The 27,789-nt window shown below is 36.9% G+C and overlaps 1 protein-coding gene across 1 annotated transcript in view; it reads right to left on the bottom strand.

Annotated features, from left to right (window-relative positions):
• Positions 1–27,789, bottom strand: part of MALRD1 (MAM and LDL receptor class A domain containing 1) — a 706,902-nt gene that overhangs the window by 618,310 nt on the left and 60,803 nt on the right. Inside the window, exons 6-10 of the mRNA XM_030940611.1 lie at positions 14,158–14,259; positions 13,103–13,249; positions 9,397–9,563; positions 3,751–3,843; positions 1,330–1,537 (exon numbers count right to left, since the gene is read on the bottom strand). Coding sequence (XP_030796471.1) covers positions 1,330–1,537; positions 3,751–3,843; positions 9,397–9,563; positions 13,103–13,249; positions 14,158–14,259 — 717 coding nt within the window. The remainder of the gene's footprint in view (positions 1–1,329; positions 1,538–3,750; positions 3,844–9,396; positions 9,564–13,102; positions 13,250–14,157; positions 14,260–27,789) is intronic.

The raw sequence follows: 27,789 nt of genomic DNA, 5'->3' as shown, positions 1-27,789 counted from the left end.
TGTTGATGAAGGGGATTTTAACCTTACTTTCTCATCTCCTCTCTCCCATGTCCCTCTGCGTTGCTCTTAATAAAATCCAAGCTTCCCAAGAGAAACCGATTATGCAGAGCTTTTCACTTAAAAGGTGGCATTTATCTTATTATAATATTTTCACCTCTGCTCAACCAAACATCTCACTAAAAGAAAACACTGCAGTAAAATAAATGTCAAATTTTTAATATCTTTTAAAAACCACCTGTTTGTGATACAGAAACTGGATTCATATCCTTGGAATTCATGTTTTCTAAAGAGACACAGGGATCTCAGTTGCTAAGTTACCTCATATGAGAACCATCCTGTGGATTGTAAATTAAATTATATTTTTGTTGAAATATGACTATGTTTGAATAGTAATAGGAACTCTCATCATCACTTCTATCAAAGATTCTTCAGAAAAGGCCTGAAAGGTGTTGGGGCACTTTGGCCCTCCCAAACGCCAGTCATGGCTGAAATGATTTCTTTCTTTTTTTTTTTTTTTTTTTTTTGAGATGGAGTTTCACACTGTAGCCCAGGCTGGAGTGCAATGGTGCGATCTCAGCTCACGGCACCTCCACCTCCCGGGTTCAGGCGATTCTCCTACCTCAGCCTCTGAAGTAGCTGCAATTATAGGTGCCCACCAGCACGCCTGAGTAATTTTTTGTATTTTTGGTAGAGACGGGGTTTCACTATGTTGGCCAGGATGGTCTTGAACTCCTGACCTCGTGATCTGCCTGCCTCAGCCTCTCAAAGTGCTGGGATTACAGGTATAAGCCACGACACCTGGCCAGCTGAAGTGATTTCTAGGCAAGTAGGAGGAGGGTGGCTCTTCCTCCAGAGCAGCCATGATGGCTGAAAGCTGCCCTGGAAGAAGGGCCACCCTCCTCCTACTCACCCCCTCTGCTACAGCTTCCAAGATGATTGACTAGAGAAGGAAAAAGCATACACTTAATAAAAGTTGGTAACCCATACTACATACCTCCAAGGGGAAGGTACAAAAAGGTTCCCCCTCCCACCCATCTTCTCTTTAATCAAAGCACACACATTCACGTACCCAGCCAACAATAATCACAACTATTCATTTGTAGAACAAATTGAGAGAGATGTTGCAGTTTTTGCAAAAAGCACCAAAACATGAAGTTAAAATAGAGATCCCTGAAGGAATAGTAGTAATAGTTTCAGAGCGATAATGCATATTTATCATATTTCATACATATGACTTACCTTTGCCTTGATAGAAACAAAGACTATTTTAAACCCAACTAACAGTCATGAATTAGAGTGTGTAAACTAGTAAGCCATTCACTCACTTACCGCAAGTTTCTGGGTCTTCGTCACTCCCATCGGAGCAGTCCTGCCGAGAGTCACAGACGGATTCTTTGGCGATGCACTGGCCACGAGAGCAAGGGAACTCATCTGCAGAGCAAAGCTTTCTGGATTGGGCCTGTCCACAGGCATAGACCCAGAGGTGATCAAGCCCAATAAAACTTCTCTGGCTCAAAAGAGTCCCTTCAAAAATAATCTTCAGGAAGAAAAAGATCAATTTATGAGTTTACAATCTCCTTAATAAGACAAAAAACTAAAGAAGGTTGATAAAGACTAAGTAGTTACTGAGAAAAAGTGTTTAAAGCAAACAAGGCAATATATAACAAAGTTCCTGTTTGATAAGCTCAACCCATGCTCGTAAGACTGATGGAAACATCTGCTCCACTAAAGACGCAAAGAAACTTCCCAGGATCAGGCGAAACACAAGCATCTCACTTAACCATCGAAGATGTCCCTGACTGCAGACTTGTTACTTGGTCATCATCCTTAATTTCAAGGAAAATAAGAAGTATTGTCATTACTTATAGAACAAGAGCTGTAACTGCATCTGACTTAGTTTTTAACTACTGAAATTAGTATTGGAATACATGAAGAAAAATATCAGGCAAATGGAAACAGACACAATATAGGAATAAAAAAATGTAAGGGAATAAACATAAAACTCTATTAAACTTACATAAAAGAGTAATTTATGTGGTCACCAATTGAATTGCTAGCTTTTCTGAAGATAAGCAATATTAGCAAATGAAACAACCACACATTGCTTGTCAAGTGTAAGATAATGTCCAAGTATTAGTATTCCTTGAGTTTCTACCAAGAGCAATGATTACTTAAAACCAAAAGTGCAGAAGAATAAATAGCTGACTGTATCACAAATAATTATTTGCTTTCCAAAACATTAGCCATGAGCCAGAGATGACTATTTCAATTCAAATCAATGAAGATAAAATAAAATTTAGTTCCCTCAGTCATAGTAGTCAAATTTCAATTGTTCAATACCCTCATGTGATCAGTGGCTACCATATTGGACATCAGATATAAAGCATTTCCATGATGCAGAAAGTTGTATTAAACAGCCCTAAATGTGGTTAAAATTCCAGCCAGATACTAAGAATTAAAATTGACTTCCTTCAGTTTCATCCAGCTTAAAGTTTCTGAATAGATTTTCTTTTCAAAACATGAGGGATAGGCCAGGTGTGGTGACTCACACCTGTAATCCCAGCAGTTTGTGAGGCCAAGGAGGGTGGATCACTTGAGGTCAGGAGTTTGAGACCAACCTGGCCAACACGATGAAACCCATCTCTACTAAAAATACAAAAATTTAGCCAGGTGTGGTGGCACATGCCTGTAGTCCCAGTTGCTTGGGAGGCTAAAACAAGTGAATTGCCTGAGCCCAGGAGGTGGAGGCTGCAGTGAGACAAAATCCCACCACTGCACTCCAGCCTGGGCAACTGGGCAAGACTCCATTTAAAACAAACAAACAAAACACAAGGGATATCTATTTGTTTGTTCATTAAGAATTACTTAAGGTCAAATTTGCAGTTTGCAAATATGTCTAATAATTTGGTTTAGAAAATAATATTAAATTTAAATCATATCCAACAATGAGAAAACTTTGTATGCTGCCACATACTTTTCCCATAATGAATTATCATACATGTAAAAATTATTAGTGTATAGCTATGTATTTTCATAGCAGCAAGAGATCAGATATGCAGAAATGATATCAATTTGGGGTTCAAAAATTGATGGATTTAAACTTAGGCCTAAGTATAAACTCACACTCCAGCATAAATAAACTTACACATTCCATATAACATGTTGGTGCAAAAGTAATTGAGGTTTTGGTCATTAAAAGTAATGGCAAAAGCCACAATGGCAAAAGCTGCAATTACATTTGCACCAACCTAACACAAAAACAAAATATCAATGTAATTTTTTAAGAGACAGCATTCCTATTGAGCCTATGTATGTTTCATTTGTTTCTTGGTGTAGATAGAGCTATCCATGTGTTATAAAGATATGAATTACTGCATTCAAAACATTTGCCTATACTCTACTAAATTCAATACCAGTTTACTATTTATCTGCTTCATAATGCAATTTGCTTCCCTGGGGCAAAGCATGATGCTGGGGGGCAAGAAAGGAAGGCTGTGGAGACTGACGAAGCTGTGAACAAGAGTGGATACACTCAATTTCCTCTGCCATCGAAAATTTGGTCTGAGAAGGAAAAGGTACAATTTAAAAAGTAGGCAATCACTCTCCCCAAATATACAAGTACGCATCCCTAACTAAAATGCTAATTTAACTTTAGCAGTGCATGATCAATTTATTACTGCAAAGCTAAAACTTAAACCATGATTTAAAAAAAAATACTTGTTTTGTTTTGTTTTGTTTTTTCTTTCATACCTTAAATGTCTTCAGACCTTCTGGTATTAACACATCTGCTTTCACCCATTGGCTGTGAGTTGATGTGTTGTATGTCCAAAATATTTCTTCTTCCTTTGATTTGAAGAGAAAGACATCACTCATTCCCCATATTCTAATCTTCACATTTACATACATGCTCTCTTAATTACATTTTAGTAGGTATTACCTTACCTGAAAGATATAAAGTACTAGGAAATCTAAAGTCTTGGTAGTAAAATTGAAAAAGCTGAATATCATTAAAAAAATAGGAAAATAAAGCATGTTTATGCAGTAAAGCTGCTTTTTGTAGATAAATGGTATTAGGGTGGAACAAAAATTTGGATGAAATCTTTGGAAAAAAAAACAGTAGTGAGTTTCAAAAATAAAATTCTAAGTAACAGCTAATAAAATCAGCAATTTAAATGTTGATCTAAATAACATTTTTATATTTTGTTATATTGCCATGATACTGGTAAATAAAAAATTACAGGCAAACAATATAAAGGTTACAAATGTTATCAGATGCATTTTCTGCACAATTTCAATTTACACTAAATATTTTTTCCTATGGAAACATTTGGTCCAAGTTCCAAACCATACAGTTATTTTCTGAAAATTACATTCTTAATTTAGTCATTCTATCAAAGGCCTATTTACATCTTTTAGAGAAATCTATGTCATGCACCTGTACAATGATTTTTTAGATTGCAAAATGTACATAAAATTGTTACTACATGCTATGAATGTAGTAACGAGCCTTTACTGCATTCAAAATATTTATTGAGTGTAAGACACTCAATAAAAGTCTATGGTGAAACTCCATCTCTACTAAAAATACAAAAATTAGCCAGGCATGGTGGTGGGTGCCTGCAATCCCAGCTACTCAGGAGGTTGAGGCAGGAGAATCACCTGAACCCGGGAGGTGGAGGTTGCAGTGAGCCAAGATGGCACCACTGCACTCCAGCCTGGGCAACAGAGCATGAATCCATCTCAAAAAAACTAAATAAAATAAAATAAAATAAAATAAAATAAAAAAGTTTATAAGTTACCCAAAATTTTGTCTAATGCATGTATGGCATTGGTCTTTATGATTTATGATAATGCTTTTATGTTCTTAAATCATCTTATTTTTATTTATATTTTATCAGACATTCAAATTAATTTGACATTTCTCCCCAAAAATAGACCAAATTGTTCATAATGTTTACATATAGAATGCACTAATTTTTTAGGTAACAACATGATAAAAATGTGAAGAATGACATAATTATATCTCAGGTTGAGCTCTGAGCCTGGCTCTGTCCCACTTTCTAGCATGAGATAGAAAGCAGCCCTGAAAGGCAACATCTTGTTGTAATCCAAACGACACGTGATATCAGTATTTGTCTCCTCACTCAGCCTCACATATTTTATTCATGCCCAAGATTTTCTAAAAATGAATCTACTTTCAACTTAGTCCTGCACCCTCAGATGCCTACTCCAAATTTCCAAGTCCTAAATATTTCAGAAGATAGTCTAAATCCATTACAATGTACTTCATTACTTATTCATATCAACTGTGAAGATTTCCACAAGACAATGAAGTACATGGGGTGGACATACTGCCGGCTGATAGCTTTCATGGTGGATCAGGATGAACTGGAGTTATAAAAAGTTGAGACAAGCAACTAATTTTTCTTCTACTTATTTCTTACACAACTTCAGTAATTTAGCATCAAAACACTTACACCCTCCACAGATGCTTTAATGACACCTCTTGGCAAACTGCATTCACCACTTTCCCCCACTTTCATTTTATGAAAATAATTTAGAGGTACTGTGCTCTTTTTTCACAGTGACTAATTGATTCCCCTCTGTTCCCCCTGAAGATGGGTGCACTTACATTTTTTTGAAAAGTGAGCAGTGTTCTTTCCAAACTTAAATGGTTTTTCATAAGCCAAGTTCATAGCACACAGTGAATGAGATCTAAATTTTTCTATACATTTTCCAGTCTGACGGCACTAGCAATGTTTTGTAAAAAGAATTTATTCTAAGTGAAATCGGGTTTCATTTTATTTCTGTTCTTACTCTCCCTCTTTCTAGTTACTTTTCACAGGTGTTAATGCAAAAAAGAAATCTCCAACTCAGCAAAGCTTTTCAAGTGATGTTCTACTTTTCTTTTATGTTAAAATCAGTAAATAATTTTTAAAAAAACATATCTTTGCTCCCCCAGTCCAGGATCAATAATGCTGATTTAACTTTCAAGAAAAATATTTAACATATTTATTAACACTCTATTGCTTAGAGATGCCAGTCTATGCTTTCCTCTTCCAGTAAAGAAATCAAGGGTACCAAAATCAACATTGTTGAGTTTCACTACTTTTGATCACATCTAGGAATAAGACCATGTAATCTGGTAAAGAATTATAAGTAAATTTGGTTGTAAAGAAAAATTACACACAATTTTTTTGGTAAATAATTATATGGAAACTTTACACAGAATAAAAAGTAGGCTGTTGCTATGAGTATTATTTTATAGATCATGGACACAGATCTAACCCAAGAATAGTTAGATGGTACAAACTTTAATTGCTACACAATTCAGTTGATTTTAAAGAGTGAACTTTGTATTAAACAACTTGCCTTCCCCTGAGTTTTTCACTTTTTAAGTTCTAATGTCCTCTGGAAATAAAGAAAACAATTTTCAGCATTCTTGCTAGATATTTCTTAGCTTACCTGCTCACATTTATAGAGTAACAGATATTCACAACAGAAAACAGCATTCTATTCATAGAAAGATGTAAATCATCATTTTCATCAAGAGCTATTTTTTTAAATGATAACTTTGGAGTCCTTTTAAGTGTGTGATAAAACACTGACTTGTGACTTAAATGTACTTTGATGCAGATTTAGCATCAGTGAGTAACATACGTATAGAGGATAGCAAATAGTGTCAGAAAAGACAGGACACCTCACAGAATACTGTCTAACGAATCAAGCATCAATCAACAATCTCTAAGATGTACAACCATTTGGTTCTGGTTAATGCACTAGATCATTTCCCTGTGATTAACTTCTTTTCTTATGACAGACAGAATCTTGATAACTGTATTACTGATTAATAGAGTTAACGATGTGTGGTAACTAACATCATTTATATACAATGTAATACTTGAAGCCAATTTGTTTTCACTCCTTTCTTGCATAGTTCTAAAGCCACCGGAAGAATAGCACTGCTCATTTTCAGTAATTCCAATCTATATACATTCATAATTACATACATACTACATACACACATTCATAATTACATAATACACACACATTCATAATTACATACACAATACATACACACATTCATAATTAAAAACATAATTCCATTCTATATGCATTGAAAGTTTTAAAATGCATCACTCATTTTCAGAGCAGATTAAAATAATCCTCAGGATTAGATCATATTATAATACAAATTTCTACTTAAATTTAGGCTACGAACTCATTCAATTTTAATGAAATAATTATCTGTCATCTGAAAAGCATTACCATAGGCCCACATATATAATTTAACCATTTTTAACTATAATTTAAACTCAACGAAATCATTCTAGAATTTATCTACTATGCCTTTTTTGAAGAAGGAGCTGGAAATTATAGAATGTTGCAAATTGCATGGAGGCTCACTGGGATTGGTTCAAACAGCACAGGTGACAGCAACTGAAATATTGAGGCATGAATGGTGGAACATATATGCATACAGTTAAATTTTTTCTCTCTTCCTTTTCAGTAAAATTGATGCCATGTATCTGGACAGTTTGTAGTGCTGCAGGAAGATAAGGAGATGCTGTCCCCTTTTCTTCCTCCCCCCACACCTTACCAAATGGAATGAAATATATTAAATAGATTGCAGGGCAGTGACTACAAAGTACTACTGCAAAAAATCACAAAAACATAACAAGTTATAGAATGCCAGAAAAATTATATCGCATCCAATTAAAAAAGAATGTATATGCATATGTATATTACTTTACATATATATATGTGTGTGTATATGAATGTGTGGGAAGATATATATATATCACATCCACATCTATAGATATGTGATGTATGTATATATATCACATCCATATTTATCTATCTATATTTTTACATCTATGTGGATGTGTAGAGATATATATCTACATCTATAGATATCTCACATCCACATAGATGTAATTATGTGAATCCATATAAATCTGGATACATTAAATAATACATTACTTGTTATATATTATATTACATATAATTATACATTATGTATTGTTTATTATGAATATATTTATTCATCTCCAGTTTCTGGCAGAGAGTTCCCAAAAACCTGTGAATTTCCTAATCAATAGGGATATTAATAAAATCTTAGGGGACTCATCACCAGAAAGATCAAGCTATGATTAGAACCTTGGAACTTTCAGTCCCACCTCTTCTAGGAAGAAGAGAGGGGCTGGAGATTAAGCTAATAATTGATCATACCTACATGGCAAATCTTCTATAAAAATTTCTGCAGTACAGGTTTCAGAGAGCTTCTAGATTGCTGAACATGTGCTGATTCTTAGAGGGTGCACACCCAGGGATGCATGGAAGCGAAGCACCACCCCTCTTCCCACATACCTTGCCCTATTCATCTCTTCCATATGATTGTTCATCTACATTTCTAATAATAAGTGGGTAAACATGAGTAAAATGTTTTCGTGAATTCTGTGAGCCATCCTAGCAAATTATCAAACCTAAGAAGGGGGCCATGGGAACTGCAATTTATAGCTGGTAGGTAAGAGGCACAGCTCACAATAGGAAGCTTGTGATTGACATCTGAAGTAGGGGTAGTATTGTGGGCCTGAGACCTCAACCCGTGGAATCTGCACTATCTCCAGGTAGCTAGTGTCAGAACTGAGGCAAATCATAGGACACTCAGTTGGTGTCTGCTAGAGAACTGAATTGCTGTGCTGGAAAAAAAAAAAAAAAAAAAAAAAAAAAAAAAAAAAAAAAAACCACGAATCTGGTGTCAGAAGTAAGATATTGGGAGTGCTGAGGGCATAAGAGTAGAAAAAGCAGGTTTTTTCCTATACTATGGAATCAGCTGTCAGTTTGTTTTTATCTCTTTTTCTAATTGGAGTACTCACCCAACTTTACACTTTAGAACTCACTGAGCACATTGGACAAGGAGAGAGAGAAGAAGAATGCACTCAGTCTACCCAGTGTGCCATTTTTTCAATATTTAATCAATAATTACCAGTCTTGAAAATTATGTCGACGGCTACCCAAACAAGTTTCAACCATTATAGTTCTAACGATATATAGATGTAATGCCCAAAACAGATCACATCAGAGCTTCAATACAGAGCTCACGATACAGAATCTCAGCTATCTCATTTTTATTAGAGCTACAGTTTCTTTAATATACTTTGATGAATTTTGAAAATTTTATGAAATAATATTGGGCAGCTTATCACATTAACTTTTGTACATGAGAGTGTCCCCTATGCTTGTTTCTTAATAATTCTTTTTAAAAGTGTACCAAATAAAGTCAAGTTCAAGAATAAAAGCTTATGTGCAACTGAGAAATCGAAACACAAGTTGCCAAGAGTTAGAAACTTCACTGATTCAATGAATTTGAAGTAACTGCAACTTTCTTCTTACCTTATTATCATACAGTCTTACTCTCAGGACACTGCTTTCCATAGTATAATAGAATTGAAGATGACAGCTCTTGCCCACGCAATGACACACAGAGCTATTTAGGTAAGCCCTGCTGTCTACATGGTTAAGAGGAAAAGCATGCTTAGCCCCTACCCATACGTAATAACCTGAAATATAAAAGAAAAAAGAAGCAATTTAGGAAAACATTAGCTTCTTTCTGTCTGACTAAAACTATTACATTTCTGAAGTTTTCAAAACCGGACTTAAAACGTAAATATTTTACTTAAAAGGACAGAATGTTTTCAAATGATTATATCAACTACAAATAAGAGGTTTCAATTTTTATATTAGCTCCAATATGTAGAGAAATCTCCTCCTAATTTCTATAAACAAAATTTGATAATACCCTTTTGTAAAAATTCAAGATTCCTATAAAAGAAATCTACACATACAAATTGCTACACCACCAAATTATTGTCATTTTCTTTCAAATATCATAATTCAATCCTTTTTTTAATCAAGAATTTCTCTTCATCTTTCCCAGAATTCTTGCCCCTTTGGATGATTTTCTGATTTACTTTTTGTAGAAAATCGTTTATAGTTTTAGGAAATACAACTTAAAATGCCTTCTTTCTTACCAAGCCACACAGAGGTATGAGATATCTACGGTCCTTTTAAACGTCACTTATGGATTTTGTTTTACATAAAGATATTGTAGATAAGTTTTTCTCCATCTGATATTTAAAACCAGTTTGAGCTATTCTTGAACTTAATAACATTGACAACACAGATTTATAAAGAGATTTCTGTAATTTTACTTCATTTTCAGAAATAAAGTCTGAAATGCTTCTTAATGCTACTGAAAGAGCTGCATGTCTCAGACACTATTTTAAAAGAAGTCTCGAGGGAAACCCAAATACAATAAGAAAGACAAAAACAAGAACATTAGACAAAATTTCAGCCTCAGATATTTACAACTACAGCAAATACTAAGCATAACATAATCCTTAGCTGGATAAACGTAATGTAAAAGCTCACACTATTTACATTAATGCTTTTTACACAGTAAATCATGTCTGACTTTCAACAAAAAATTACAAGGCATCTGCAAGGCAAAAAACACAGTTTGAAAAGAATAATCCTAAAAAGTAAAGTCTACTAATCTTTTTGAAAATAGTCTGTACACTATTCACAATATCAAAGACAGGGAATCAACCCAAATGCCCATCAATGATAGACTGGATAAAGGAAATGAGGTACATATACAACATGGAATACTGTGCAGCCATAAAAAGGAATGAGATCATGTCCTATGCAGGAGCATGGGTGGAGCTGGAAGCCATTATCCTCAGCAAACTAATGCTGGAACAGAAAGCCAGGCACCACATGTTCTCACTTATATGTGGCAGTTGAACAACGTGAACACAGACACATGAAAGAAAGCAACACACACTGGGGCCTGTTGAGGTGTGAGGGGAGGGAGAGCATCGGGATAAATAGCTAATGCATGCTGGTCTTAATACCTAGGTAATGGGCTGACAGGTGCAGCAAACTACCACAGCACATGTTTACTTATGTAACAAACCTGCACATCCTGCACATGTAGCCCGGAACTTAAATAAAATAAATAAATAACAATAATAACAATATTACTACTATCCCCCAAAAATAAAAAAATAATAGTAATCAGCACAATAAAACATATAAATATAATGCTAAAGACAGCAAAAACTAATTACATTTATAAATTATACAAAAAAGAAATTAAATTTCATACAATTCTAATACATTCTATTAAAAACATATTAAGATACACTAGGAAATAAATAAGAAAATATTAGCAAGTATAAACTTAAAACAAAAATAAATTAATACTTTAAATTAAATGCCCAATAGGCAGAATATAACCTAGACTGGCCATAGTGTCAAAGAGAAAATTCATGTACCAGAAGCCCTGAAATATAACTCAAAATAGAGTAAATTATATAGAAAATAAAAAGTAGTAGTCAAGTTATGGAGTGTGAACATTAGTTGTGTTTAATAGAAACTCAAGATGAAAAGATTAGAGGGAGTGAGAGAGAATTACTTGAATAAAATAACAATTTCTGCAAATGATGATATATGTGCATTCTGAGCATTAAAAATTAAACATATACTCATTCCTGCACTCATCATACTGAAATTTTCAAATGTCAAAGATAAAGAAACATTTTTTAAATCTGCATTAAACTAAAAAAAATTACTTGCACTCAGACTTCTCAGTCACTACAGTACATATCAGGAGCTAAAGAGGGAAAATCACCCTGTACTTAGAAATTTAAAAAAATAATTTCTAAAATTGTATGACCAGATAAATTAGTATTTAGAAGTGAGAACAATTTTAAAACATTTTAAGTTTACAGATACTGTGGGAGCTCATCACCACAGATCTTTTCTAAATAAGAGAACAATTGATTAAGAACAATTGATTAAAGAGTCAACCTTTGCAAGGGGATAAGGGAACCAAGAAGGAAAGCATAAAATCTAAAAAACAGTGGTAAAAAAAATAATGAAATATATGATCTTAATAGTTATAAGTATCATAACAAGATACTAACTTTAAAACTCTTTAAAATGTTCAACTGTAACTCAGGACCAAAAAATAATTAAATGGTACTTTGGTCTTTCTCATGTTCAAAAAAGTAGAAATACTAAATCACTTTAGGCTTTGTTAAAGAAATTTCATATAAAGAATATATCCTAAAATCAAGAATAGTCATAACAATAAGATATATAAATTAAAGCTTCCAGATCAGTGAAAAAAATAAAAATAAAAATGTAACAAATACTCACCCCTCAAAGAAAAGGAGGAAAGAAAAAAAGCAAAAAGAATAAAAGTAAACAGAAAATACAAATTAATATGTTAGCAAGAGGAAGAAACTCATAGACAACATGGCAGTGTTAAAAAAAAAAGAAAGAAAGAAAAAGGAAGGAAGGAAGGAAGGAAGGAAGGAAGGAAGGAAGGAAGGAAGGAGGGAGGGAAGGAAGGAAGGAGGGAAGGAAGGAAGGAAGGAAGGAAAAAAAAAAAAAAAAGAAAGAAAAGAAAAGAAAAGAAAAAGCTAGCAGACTTGGCCAGGCACGATGGCTCACACCTGTAATCCCAGCACTTTGGGAGGCTAAGGTTGGTGGAACACTTGAGGTCAGGAGTTCGAGACAAGCCTGGCCAACATGTTGAAATTCTGTCTCTACTAAAAATTCAAAAATTATCCAGGCATGGTGGCACGTGCCTGTAGTCCCAGCTTCTCGGGAGGCGGAGGCAGGAGAATCGCTTGAACCGAGGAGGCGAGGGTTGCAGTGAGCCGAGATCTCACCACTGCATTCCAAACTGGGTGACAGAGTAAGACTCTTTAAAAAAAAAAAAGAAAAGAAAAGAAAGCTAACAGGTGTAACAAAAAAAGCCTTTTAATACTTTTCCTTTTTGTTCACACAATAATAACTCCTGAAGGAAACAATAAAACTTAAAAAAAAAATTGTTAACCTAGTACAACTCTTCTTTTACACTGTTGGAAACATAATTGTTATTTTCACCTTCAGCTCCTATTGCAGGGTGTATTTTCAATAAAATATACTCAGTATATTTACCAATGCCCCCTATGTAATGTCTTATAACTAGTCACCATAAAACAGAATTCTAAAAGTAATACACAAAAGATATTTTTTTTTCTACCTTCATCATCACCTCCTTGATCCTGCTGAGGTATGGATTCTAATGCAGGGACCTCTCTCGCTTTTGTGCGCATCCAGGAAATTTGGCCAACAGATGCCTCTGATGTCCACTCACACATGTCAAATTCAAACCCACAGGCCTGACACACTAAACAGGGGAGAAAAAGATCTTGGTGGACTATTAGTCTGCTAGAGTGACTGCTTAACCAGGTTACGTATTGTAATCAACCAAAAGGCTTATATACACACATACACATTAGTACACACTAATTTACATCTGGAAGTTGGAATTCAATAAGTCTTAGAGTGTACCAGCAACTCTATTTTGCAAAACTTTTGCAGTTGATCCACATGTATGATATCCTCTCAAATGAGAATCATTGCCATAAAAAAGGAGATTCCTAGTTTTTCTTGTATGCGTCACCACTTCCGTCACAATATGTTTTAATTTTGTTAAGAGACAGGGTCTCGCTCTGCCACCCAGGCCAAATGCAGTGGTGCAATCAGAGCCCACTGTAGCTTCAAACTCCTGGGCTCAAACAATATTCCAGCCTCAGCCTCCCAAGCAGCTAGGACCACAGGTGCACGCCACCATGCCCAGGTATTTTTTTTTTTTTTTTTGGTAGAGATGACATCTTGCTATATTGCCCAGGCTGATTTTGAGCTCTTGGCCTCAAGCAATCCTCTCATCCCAGCCCCTCAAAGTGCTGGGATTATAGGCATGAGCCACCATACCCAGTCAACAATTTTTAAAATGGCTTTTTATTTTGCCTTACCTACTTTATGGGATTAGATTAGTTAAATTATTTACTATTCATAACCACACTGAAATATTATAGAAGAAACATTGCATATAATTCCAAGATGGTTTCCGTTTGTTTTACAAAATGACATGGCCTTAAATTGATGCATTTGGTATAAACCACCACAGCCTCCCAATAACACTCCAGCTAAAACTAGGACATTAATGTCAACATAGGTTGGCTTGTGAATGGTCTCTGGGTCTCATATATTGCATATACACCAGAAAAGTGAATATCTCAATTTAACACTTACATCTCAATTCTTCATCTGTAGTATCAAATCTGCAGAGATCTGTATCTGGATGGCATAGCTCCTGCTCAGCATTCAGTGCTTCCTGACACAGTAAAATTCCATCTGTTAAATTTAAAGATTGGCAAGAAGTGAAATGCAGGTGCAACTGGAAAGACTCAAGTATTTTTTTTAAATGTTAATATTCATTCTACAAAGCACTCTGTAACCAATTTCTCTACCACCCTTTAGGTAACCCTATCTCTCTCTCTCTCTCACTCACACACACACACATACCACTCACATAGAGACAGAGAAAAACAGAACAAAACAACCATGCCAGTGTCTCGGGATTTTAATCATATCTCCATAGTGACTGGCAAGTCCCAAAGCCAATCCTTCACAAGAGTGAAAAAACTGTCTAACGTTAGAACTCAGAGTCTATTATTTGAAGGACAGTTATACATATGTCCAATACAAGATATGGTGTGCCGTTAAACCTGAAGGTGGATCTTCCCTGGAACTGCTTTCTCTGGAGCTTTCTTAAATTGTGCCTGTTGGCCGACCATGGTGGCTCACACCTTTAATCCCAGCCACGGACCGGCCTTTGGGAGGCCAAGGCGGGTGGATCACCTGAGTTCGGGAGTTTGAGACCAGCCTGGCCAACATGGCAAAACCCCATCTCTACTAAAAATGTAAAAATTAGCTGGGCGTGGTGGCATGCATCCACAATCCCAGCTACTAGGGAGGCTGAGGCAGGAGAATTGCTTGAACCCAGGAGGCGGAGGTTGCAGTAAGCCAAGGTCATGCTACTTCACTCCAGCCTGGGCAACAGAGCAAGACTCCATCTAAAAAAAAAAAAAAATTGTGCCTGTTTTTTTGTTTTCTTTTCCCCAAGCCCTCCCAATATAAGACTTGAAGGTAGTCTTTCCTGCCCATACCACTTGCAGACAGTGGTATGCCCTGACCTTCCTAGATACCCAAGCTTTGACTCTCATGATGTCAAATGGCACCCCTCAGTGTTCCAGCTTGTTACAATCACCTACAGACACTGTAGGTGATCCCTGAGGGTGCCCTGTCCCTCAACCCCTGAAGATTCTAGCTCTGAGCTCACTGTCATTCTTTGTCATTTCAATATTCACTTCTATTTGCTTCTCAGTTTCTTGATCTCTTCTTATTGATGACCTTGAAGGAGAACTTTGATGAAAAACAACCTCTGCCACCACTCTTCAAAAGGAGTATTACCATTACTAATGATGATAACGTTTCCTTGTCTTAATTTCAAGTGGTCCACTCCCCAACCGTCATCCCTACCTTTCCAGCTCACTTCTTTTCATATCTCTACTCTAACAATATTTCGACTGTGCCAAGTTCTACAAGCCCAGGGTCCTAAATTCTTTTCAATTATTTCCCTCACATATCATGTCTTCATTTCCTTTATTACAGATGTCAGACAAGCAGTCACTCCTTGGCCATGCTCATATTTCTCCATACTCTCATGGCAAAAACACTAGAAAATACATCCCTTCGCCTACTCTAGCCTGTATCTGTACAGCTGAATGGAGTGAAGAAATCATGCAGATTTCACTTTGTTCACAGTCATGCAAACAGAAATGACTTCGTATTGATGACTACTCACTGCATGGTGTCACGGTGACCCTCATTCTTTCCTTTTCCACATTCCTAGACAACTGTTCAAAGCCTTCTATTCCCTCTTTTAACTTCCAGCTCTTCCTTCCCTATCATCATTCTCAGCTTACCATCTTGCTTCATATTTCATTGAGGAGATGAGAGAAATCAGAAGAAAACTTTACAAGTCTCATCATCAATCTCACTGGCCGGCTGTCCACATGCTTTGCCCTCTGTAGGAACAGGTCAACTCTCCATACCCTTCTCTGGATGACGTCTTCCGTTTAGACAGAAATTTCATCTCTGTTGGCTATTTAAGGAATCATGCTGCCAATTTCCTCTCCTCTCATTTACAACAGTGTGTTCTCTTTCTCAACAAGATCATCTCCTTCAGGACCTAAATGGCCAAAACTTCATCCATCTTAGAAAAACACTCTCCTGACCCAACAACCTTCTCCAACAAACTTCTCAAAGTTCTGCCTATTCTCACACTGACTCCAACACCAGTTCTTTCCCCTCCTATTCTCTCTTGAACCTATGTCAATAACAGTTTTTTAAAAATTGAGATAAACATCACAAAACATATGACTTACTATTTCCATTTTATCTATTTTAAAGTGTACAAGTAGGCCGGGCACAGTGGCTCATGCCTGTGACCCCAGCACTTTGGGAGGCCGAGGCAGATGGATCACTTGAGTTCAGGAGTTTGAGACCAGCCTGGCCAACATGGTGAAATCCCATCTCTACCAAAAATACAAATATTAGCAAGGTGTGGTGGTACACGCCTGCAATCCCAGCTAGGAAAACTGAGACAGGAGAATTGCTTGAACCCAGGAGACAGAGGCTGCAGTGAAGCGAGATCACACGACTGCACTTCAACCTGGGTGACAGAGCTAAGCTCCATCAAAAAAAAAAAAAAAAAAAAAAAGACTAGGCACAGTGGCTCATGCCTGTAATCCCAGCACTTTGGGGAGGCTGAGGCAGGTGGATCACCTGAGGTCAGGAGTTTGAGATAAGCCTGACCAACATGGCAAAACTCCGTCTCTACTAGAAATACAAAAATTAGCCAGGGGTGGTGGTGCATGCCTGTAGTCCCAGCTACTCAGGAGGCTGAGACAGGAGAATCACTTGAACCCGGGAGGCAGAGGTCACAGTGAGCTGAGATTGCGCCACCACACTCTAGCCTGGGCAACAAGGGCAAAACTCTGCTTCGATCAAAAAAAAGTGTCAAGTCAGTGGCTTTTATTAAATCTGCAATGCTGTGCAATTATCAAACTACCAATTCCAAGACATTTTCATCACTTGTACCCCTCAGTCACTTCACCATTCTCTCTTCTCCCCCCCTCCCCTGGCAGCCACTACATCTGATTTCTATCTCTATGGATTTCCACCTCTGGCTATTTCACACAAATGGAATTATGGAGGTTGTAGCCTTTGTGCTTGGCTTCTTTCACTCAGCAAAATGTTTTTGAGGTTCATCCATGCTGTAACATGGATCAGTATTTTATTCCTTCTTTGATTGTTTTTTGGTCACCTTTACCACTCCCCTGAAACTGCATATATCAAGATTGACCTCTATATTGCCAAATCTCATATTTAACTTTTTCTCATCAACATACTTGACATATCATTATTATTGGACAGAGCTGCTCTCTCCCTTTTTCTTGAAATATTTTCTTCACGAGGCTTTTGCATAAAACTCTCTTCTGGTTTTCTGCTTGTGTTGCCAGCTATTTTTTTCTCAGTCTCTCTTGTGGTTTTCCCTCATCTGCTCAACATGAGACTGCCTCAAAGCTCAGTCCTTCCATCTCTTCTCCTCTTTACAAACCCACAACCTTGTTAATATCACCTAGTCACATGCCATTAAATCCTTTCCTAAACGCTGATGACTCATAAAATTATACCTCAGGCCCAAAATTTTTGCTGGACTCCAACTCTACACTCCAGCAGTATCCTGTTACTGACTTAAGCCTCTTCCCTCAGGTCACAGAAATAGGTCTAAATCTTGAAACCACCTTTGCAAAAGTATAACTGAGACAGTGAAAGAGATCTAACTTAATTGACTCCACCATCTTACTTCTACCTTCCAAGCTGTCCTTGCTCATTCCTGGGTGTAGGCTGGACTAACTTTGGGAGGAACTTAGTTTATAGTTTAAATAAAGTTGGTAACAGCCCTTTCCCAAAGCAGACCTCCTTCTTGCCTGGGGACTAGATGGCCTTTGTAGGACTAACATTAGCCACAAGATTAGAAATTATGGGTTTGGAGTCATGCAGCTGGAGGCCAGAAGATTCTGACCCTCCCTAAACTGCTCCTAAGATCAATGATTGACATATTTTGCAGACCCTGCACTTGATGGATCAACTGGCAACACCCAGGTCAATAAACTGGCTCATCTGATCTTGTGGCCTCATCCTAGGAACTGACTGAGCACAAGAAGACAGCTCCGACGCCCTGCGATTTCATCTCTGACCAGTCAGCACTCCTGGCTCACTGGCTTCCCCCCGCCCACCAAGTTATCCTTTAAAACTCTGCTCCCTGAATGCTCAGGGAGATTGATTTGAATGTTAATATAACTCCGGTCTCCCACACAGCCGGCTCTGCGTGAATTACTCTTTCTCTATTGCAATTCCCCTGTCTTGATCAATTGGCTCTTTCGAGGCAGTGGGCAAGGTGAACCCCGTGGGCAGTTACTATCTCAAATAAACCTCTGATTTTTCTCAACCTAAACTTACTCTTCCCACAGCCTTTCTTATCCCAGTTAATGAAACCCCATCCTTCTAGTTAAGGCAAGAAATTGGGAGTCTTCCATGACTCATCTATTTCTCTCTCTCTCTCACCAAACATGCAATCCATCAGCAAATTTCTGCATTATCAATAAAGCACATCCAGAATCTAACTACATTTTATGACCTCCACTACTACTACCAACTCTGGCTCAGGAAACACCATCTCTTTCTTGATCGTCTTAGTAACTTCTTGATCGTCTTAGTAACTTCACTTTTACTTTTTCTTCCTGTGGTTGTCCTTGCTCCACTATAATCTTAGATATGTGGGTCAGATCATGTCTCCTCTGCTCTTCCATGGGTTTTCATCCTACATGAAGTAAACATGAATGCTTTACTATGACCTTCCTCATATAAACCAAGGCCTCTTTCCTCAAGGCCTTGCATTTATCACTGGATCTATAAATGAAAAAATTAAACCCTAAGCCCCCAGCCATCTGAATGGACCCCTCCTCTCATCCACGGACATTCCAAAGTTAACCTGTAAAATTGGTTCAGGCCATGATGGGAAAGTGAAGCCAGACATGCCTCATTATACCCTCCTCCCTTTTGCAATTACTGGTAGAACAAACTAAGTCTGATAAGAAACATCTACGGTCTATTCTCTCTGAAGCTTGCTACCTGGAGGCTTCATCTACATGATAAAACCTTGATCTCCACCACTTCTTACTGTAACCTAGAATGACTTCCTATATTCCAGGTCTTTAGATAATAACTCAACCAATGGTCAATCAGAAAATCTTTAAATCCACCTATGACCTGGAGCCCCATCTTTCAGTTGTTCTGCCTTTCTAAACTCAACCAATGTACATCTTGCATGCATTGATTGATATTTTATGTCTCCCTAAATTGTATAAAACCAACCTGTAGCCCGACCACCTTGGGCATCTGTTCTCAGGATCTCCTGAGGACTGTGTCATGACCCATTGGTCACTCATGTTTGGCTCAGAATAAATCTCCTTTAATATTTTACAGAGCTTGACTCTTTTTGTCAACATATCTAATATTCACATGGCTTGTTTCCTCTATTCTTTGGCTATTTTTCTCAGATTATATATTTTAATGTGAACATACTGACAATTTAAATGGAATCATGGAGGCTGTAGCCTTTGTGCTTGGCTTCTTTCACTCAGCAAAATGTTTTTGAGGCTCATCCATGTTGTAGCACAGATCAGTATTTTATTCCTTCTTTGTTTGTTTTTTGGTCACCTTTACCACTCCCCTGAAACTGCATATATCAAGATTGACCTCTATATTGCCAAATCTCATATTTAACTTAAAAAAGTTAAATATGAGGTGAGTGAAGGTGAGAAATTGGGCGTCTTCCAAGACTCATCTCTTTCTCTCTCTCTCACCAAACATGCAATCCATCAGCAAATTTCCACATTATCAAAAAAACGCATCCAGAATCTAACTACATTTTATGACCTCCATCCTCCATCTCATCCTCATTTCTGAAACTTCTTCTCACAGTTTTTTGCTTTACTGTTCTCCATAGCAAATATCACCACTTGACATAAACTCCATTATTTATTTGCTTAGTATCATTTTTCTCCCTAAGTTGTAAGCTTGGAGAATGCAAAGATTACTATTTGTTTTTTCACTGCTATCAAACCACTACCTAAAAAAATTATTGGCATAATAGATGCTCAATGTATACTTGTTTGATAAATGAATAAATGACCTAAGAACAACCTGATGAAAATTTTTAAAAGACTGTAGACTCAATATACATCATTTTCACTTTTATTTGTGTTAAAACTGAAGCAATTGGTTATGGAAATGATTTATGAATGTATTCACAATCTGGTTTCTCATAATGGGAGTTTACAAATGATGAATATGCAAATCCTCTTGAATGTAAGATCCACTGAAAATAAAGCTGCATATGCAATTAAGGGAATGTTGGCGATAAATGAAGCTAAGATTGCACAATAATGATTACTATGAAACAATTAAAACTGTAATTTTTGTAGATTCATATAATAGCTACAAATCTTCTATCCCTAGAGCTACATAACTAAATATTGGTCATAGTTGAATTAAATGTTGTATATTATCTCTAATTTGTCACTATTTATACTAGACAAAAAAAACCACTCAGAAGTACTACAAACAAAAAAGCAAAACAGTTGAGTACAAATTGCATGGAATTAAAAACATAGCTTTTGTCAAATGTATTAAATTTCTTTCGCCAGGGTCTACCACTTTTACTAACTTGGGCCTCAAAACTGGAATTTACAACCATAAAAACAGTGGCATATGAGTTTGTATTTTGGCCTGGCATGCGTAAATTGTTGATCAATAAAACTGGACAGCTCTTTTTATTTTAGTGCATTCAATCCCAGAGCTCAAAGCTATTTAAATATGTCAGTTATTTATATTCACATTAATTTTCCCTCCTTCCCTCTCTTCTACTCTCCCCGTTTTTTTTTTTGTTTGTTTGTTTGTTTTTTTTTTTTTTTTTTTTTTTTTTTTTTTTTTTTTGAGACAGAGTCTCACTCTGTTGCCCAGGCTGGCTGGAGTGCAGTGGCACAATCTTGGCTCACTACAACCTCCATCTCCCAGGTTCAAGCAATTCTCCTGCCTCAGCCTCCCAAGTAGCTGGGATTACAGGTGCATGCCACCACACCTGGCTAATTTTTGTATTTTAAATAGAGAAAGGTTTCATCATGTTGGCCAGGTTGAGGCTGGTCTCGAACTCCTGACCTCAGGTGATCTGCCCACTTCGGCCTCCCAAAGTGCTGGGATTACAGGCGTGAGCCACCACGCCCAACTCTCTTTCTCTTATTCTTACATTGTACCACAATCTGGCTGTAGAATATTATTTTAGGGGTTTTCAAATCCTCCATCAATGATACATGATTAGTGGAATGAAGCTTTGCCAACCCTTTCAAGGTGTCTATGCCACTGAAGCCACATGTCTAGGGCCTGCCATCCTTCAAATATTATCTTGTACAAACCGATTAAATGAAACTGTCCAGACTGTCTGAGGGTAGAAAATGAAGTCCAAGTCTCAAGGCCATTGAGGTAAAAGTTATAACTGACATCCAGTTTTTACTCCAGAGGTTTTAGACAATTTGTCAATTTTCCTTAATTAGTAATGGATTTCAAGGAACAGTTACTGTCTCTTAAAAGAAAACTGGAAGCAACTAAAATAAAAAAAGGTCCTTCGTTATTTAACTGGATAATACATATGCATCATTCAGATTCTAATAAAGGGATGATTGATACATTTGAGGGATTTGCATATGAGACTTAGGCAAAGTCCTAAAAATCCAATCTAAAAATATTCACAGAATATTCACAATATTCTGATTATGAGCCACTGCATGAAATCATTATACAAAATTATAATCAGCTGTTTCTTTAGGAATCAGTGTTATTCAAGAATCAGTGATTGAACACGCTCTTATTTAATCACAATAGCAAGTCTTGATTTTTTTTTCTTACTAGCTACTTTGGTAAAATCTAAAGTGATCCTCTTTTCAATAAATGTACAATAAATTTTCACATCTTGGAAGGGGCAGAGGTTAGAATGGTATTGTTTGAAAATCTGAAAATAGTCTCAACAATTTCTTTCATATTAAAAAATTAGTTTTATTGTCTAACTTGCAAAGTGTTCAGACACTGCAAAAATACCTAATACTAAGCAGTTTTATAAATAAAATAGCTTATATGTACTTTTTTGTTTTTTCTTTTGTTTGAGACGGAGTCTCACCCTGTCACCCAGGCTGGAGTGCAGTGCCGTGGTCTCTGCTCACTGCAACTTCTGCCTCCTGGGTTCAAGCGATTCTCCTGTCTTAGCCTCCCCAGTAGCTGGGATTACAGGCATGCACCACCACACCTGGCTAATTTTTATATTTTTAGTAGATACAGGGTTTCACCATGTTGGCCAGGCTGGTCTCGAACTCCTGACCTTATGATATATTTTTTTATAGTAAAGAGAAATATATATGGTAAAATAATAGTTTCATTTTCATAAATGACAGTATAATAAATAAGCTATATATTATAAACTTCCTCATCATCAGAATTTTTCAACTTTAAAAATTGGTCATTTCATTTTCAAATTATTTATAAATTTACATATGGTAAAGTTCCTATTTCCCAGTATTCAGCTCTATGAGTTGTTTTTTCTTTAAAAAAAAATAAAAAGCAGCTTTAATTTTAACTTTGGCATACATGTGCAGGTTTGTTATATAGGAAATTCATGTCATGGGGGTCTGTTATACAGATTATTTGGTCACCCAGAATATAGACCTCATCTTGGGTGTCTCTAGACACCCCCTCTCCAAGAAGAGGGAGCACATGGGAAAGTCCCAGTGTGCGTCAGTCAGGAGGCAGAGGAAGAGGAGTGAAATGTGGGCCAGAAACTTTCTTCTGGTTTCTAGGAGAAGCAAGGGAGGCAGGGTTAGTAGGCCTAGGACTGGCTAGTTTTAATGATGTCAGCAGGCCCTAGAACACAGAAGCTGTTTCTAGTTGTCTGGAACTTGGTTATTATGGGCCAAATCACGCCTCCCAAAATTCCGATGTTGAAGTGCTAACCCAAAGTACTTCTGAAAGAGACTGTATTTGGAAATATGTCCTTTATAGAGCTAACTAAGGTAAAATGAGGTAACCAGGTGGCCCTAATCCAATTTGGCTGGTGTATTTATAACTAGAGTGTAGGTCATAGTCAGGTATAGAATGACCATGTGAAGACACAGGGAGAAGACAGCCATCTATAAGCCAAGAATAAAGGACACAACACTCAATCAATCCTGCTGACATTTAGAACTCAGATGTCTGGCCTCAAGAATCAAGAGAAAATAAATTTCTGTTGTTTGAGTAACACAGTCTGAGGTACTTTGTTACGGCAGCCATAATAGACTAATATACTAGCCCTGGGGTGTGTAGGGCAGGTGTGTAGTGGCCCGGGTATGTGAAAGCCCAACAATAGAAAAAGTGGATGCGGATGGGGGCTCTGGATTTGTTTATTTGTATTTGAAAAGCACACTGGTTAAGTGAAAAGGGTTAGCTGTTTACTATCTCTAGGAATAATCTTACCCTGTGAGACCCCTCCAGGTTCACCAAGACCCCAGATTTCACTGCGTCAGAATACAGGAAAAAAAAATAACAGTTAATACAACCACTTCCTAGTGTCATTAAAAAAAATAGAAAAAAATTTGAAAGGTATATTGGTTTGAAGAAAGAAGAAAAGAAGTCTTTTTTAGGAAACCTAAATATCTTTTTCTTTTCTTTCCAGGACAGAGTCTTGTTTTGTCACCCAGGCTGGAGTGCAGTGGTACCATCTCAGCACACTACAACCTCCGCCTCCTCGGTTCAAGTGATTCTCCTGCCTCAGCCTCCAGTGTAGCTGGGATTACATGTGTGCGCCACCATGTCCAGCTAATTTTTGTATTTTTAGTAGAGATGGGGTTTCATCATGTTGGCCAGGCTGGTCTCGAATTCCTGACCTCAAGTGATCCGCCCACCTCAGCCTCCTAAACAATCATTTCAATAAACCAAAAAGATTTATCAAAAGACAGCTATGCTAGAACTTAACTCCACTTATTTTCTTTAAGTCCACTCATTTCTAAATACAATATTTCTGTTATAATGTGGCAAAAGCACCTGTATGTCTATTAAAATATGGGAAATGGTTGGCCCAGATTAATTCTCCTTCAATAAAGCCTCCTTATGTAGTTTGAGGACCTAGCTTCATTTTTCATACTAAAACAAAAACCTAGAAATAATATAATATTCTCAGCACACATGTAAGTACTGTTAAAAACACCTTCCCCTGATATTTCATTTAAATCTGTTTTTTCATGGAATGGAGCACACGTATCTCACAAGGAAGAAGAAATCATCCAAAATCTCAAATATTTGGCATTTGAATAACTGCACATGTTCTCTGTTCGATCATTTGGTCAATCTCTATTCATGAAGTGCTTGTTCTGTTCTAGGGTTCCACAAGTGAATTAGACAGGATAGGAACTATGCCTCAAGGCACTTAGAATTTAGTCTAGGAGATAAATCAATAAACGTGTGTGTGTGTGGCGGGTTGGGGGGGGGAGGGCAGTGGCAGTGTGGAGGGATAGTCTATAAGGGAAAATTCCCTGCACAAGAAAACTCAGCTCACAAGAAACTTATGCTCAGAAACCTGAGCATAGAAAAAAAGAAGAAGAAAAGGAAAAAAGAAAAGGAAGGAACAAAGAAGGCAGAAGGGAGAAGAAGGAAGAAAAAGGAAAGGAGAGGAAGAGGGAAAGGGAGGTAAAGGAAGGAGGGAGGGGAAATGTAGGAGGATGACACAGGGGAGAAAAATGGGGAGAAAAGAGGGAAGAGAAGGTTGAGGATAGGGAGAGGTGAAGGAGAGGAAAAATGAGAAGAAGAAGAAAAAGAAAAGTCATGAAATGAGGCTTTCAGGCAGAGGAAAAGAGGTTTGCATAACACCCAAGAATTAGAGGACCCTGTGTTGCTGAACTCGCAAGTAATTTGTTTTGACCAGAACATGGGATTCTTGGGGGAATTGTGAAGGAGGACATTGGACTACTGAAAAAGAGCAGTATCATGAGAAGCTAATATCATGATAAAATATTTGAATTCTGTCCTGGAGGCAATAAGACTTACTGATGGATTTATGAGAAGTAGAGACCTGGCCATAGGTGTCTGTTATAAAGTATAATCTGTTGGAAGTAGACTGTTGAGTGGAATACATTAAAATACATAAAAAAGTATCCCACAGAAAAAAGAAAATGTGGGCTGGAACAAAGTCAGGGTTAGATAAATAATAGTAATAAATAAGAGGAGAAAATTTAAGAAATAAGGTAGGACATTCTCTCAATAATATTTTTTAGCCAAATTGATATAAGGGTGAAAAAAAGAGAAGAATATGTAAAAATGACTCTTAGCTTTTTGAGTGAGACAAAATAACTGCTAATGACTAAAACAGGGAATGAATGAGAGGGAACAGATTTTGAAAAAAAAATTGGAATTTACTTCTAAACATGTTGATTTTCAGTTTCTGTAGCAAATATGTTTGCTTATTCCACTCATAAATCTGTTCTCCTTGCTTACCTCTATTCCAAAAGCTAAAAGCTAAATATTCAGTTTTGTTAGCCGGCCTAGCAATTAAAGTTATCCAGATAAAATAGTCAAGCCAATGATGTGGCCAAAAACATTGCCCCTTCTTATTTATGCCTTCTTCCTGCCCAAAATTTGAGATGTACAGGCCTTTAACCATCACCTTATAGCCATAAAGTGACAAGCATAAGGTAATAAGGCAAATACAAAAAAATAAATTCCTTGATCCTTGACTCTAACAGTATTGGGACTGATGAACCTTTGCCATAATTATCTCCTCCATTTCCTTAAGTAATTTAAGTAAACTTGCCTGTTTTCTTGCATCCAAATGGAAGAAGCTCTATACCTACCCTCCATAGGAAGAGGATTTTCTGATGATGATGTCCAGAAGATGCTGGATTGCATGTCCGATGCTCCCTCCACCCCTGCCGCAACCACCACCACCAGGATTGCACGAGACTAAAACTACTCATTCTAGTTAGCTGGGACTCTGCCCCAAGTTCAATCACCAGCATGATACCAGACCTGTTCCCAAATGCTAGTCCTGTTCTTAAGCCTGGGCTCCAGTGGCTTCATAAATAAAAAATATATATATCCTGAGAATCTTATTTAAAATTCAGGCTCCACTCACAGTGATTCCCATCTATCACTGGAGTGAAGCCCAGAATCAATCACTCCCTGATGTGATTCTGATGATTAACTAGGTTTAGTCTGTTACAACAGTGCCTGAACTTGGCTAGAGAGTCCCACTTGGCAATTTAATGCTACTTAATTTTACAATCTCTCACATTTCTGCCATTTACAAAGTGCAGCCCCAGTCAAGTGCCAATCTCATCCCATAATGCTTTATGTTTTTCCTCTATTATTAATCTTCATGCTGCTATGTTTTCCTCCCAAAAATGTAAATATGCCCTCAATCCTTATTTTATTTGAAAAACAAAAACAGAAACAAGTCTCTGTGTCCTCATCTTCAAAGAACATACCAGGTGACCTCATCTGAATCCTGGCTTTCTCCATAAGAAAACCACTTCGTTTGCAGCTTTTTCCCCAGGAGATGACATCGTTTGCAATGCCCCATAAATGGCAAAGCCTAAAAATAGGGTTGCAGTTCATCTAAATCCCCAATGTTGCTTCAACACAAGTATTTATCTTTGAATGTGTACAAACATCTTGGTTCAAGATATTCAGCTTATTGCCCTCTGTCATACATGTAGGTCTACTTCCCATATTCATTGATGACTTCAGTCTTACATTTCAAAGTCCTCCTCTCCAGTCCCAAAGCCTGTCATGTTATGTAAATTTCATATTCATGTGAAAGGCTCGGGTAATAAATGAGCCTTAAAATTTATTGATGCCTCATCTTTAGTAAATTTCATTTCCATACCACCTCAAATACATTATGGTTATAATAATGTCTAGAACAATTATCTTAGAAATTGTCAATACTCATGTTTTTCTATTGGATCACAATTTTCCTTTGAATATTCATCTTTCTGAAGTCTCACTTGTACTATGATAGCTTTTATACTTCTGCAGTGATTTTATAGTACTTCGCAATTTAATGCTACTTAATTTTTAGCACTTACTTAAATACTTGCTGTAAATACTTACTACAAATCTGACATTTGTCTTCTGAATATATATGATGGCCCATCTACTTGGTCTTTGTCCCAGTATATAGATAATGGGTACTTAAGGAAATGGCTTTAGTTCCCAGGGCCAACGATAGAGAGACATTTATATCTAACATGATAGCAGAATCTTATTACAGGCCATCTCAACTCCCAAGCACCACCCAAGCATGTGTGTTTGTAAATTTGTAATGCAAATACAGTTTCAATGGCAGCAACCTATTCCTAACTTCCCTACAGTAGGAAAGTCCAGCCAATAGGTGATTTCCTTGCCTTTTTCTCCTTTGAACATGATTAGCCAGACTAGCCAATGAATAACACTAGTACACTAGTCAGGGATCATTTTGTTTGACAGACCCTGACCTCTGCAGAAACTATAAAATTGAGATATATAAAGACATTGCTGAAGGGATCAGGGTCAAGAACGAGATGTCTCATTAAAACTAAGCTGGCTTTGCTCTGGACCCAGGAATGCCATGCAAAGTGACAGAAGAGGGAGACTTAGAGAAGATTTTAAATAATAAATCTGTCAGCAGTAGAGGCT

This window comes from Rhinopithecus roxellana, chromosome 11, assembly GCF_007565055.1.
Source record: "Rhinopithecus roxellana isolate Shanxi Qingling chromosome 11, ASM756505v1, whole genome shotgun sequence".
Classification (NCBI taxonomy): Eukaryota; Metazoa; Chordata; class Mammalia; order Primates; family Cercopithecidae; genus Rhinopithecus; species Rhinopithecus roxellana.
The sequence above is the reverse complement of the archived record's forward strand: the minus strand, read 5'-3'. Positions and strand labels throughout refer to the sequence as shown.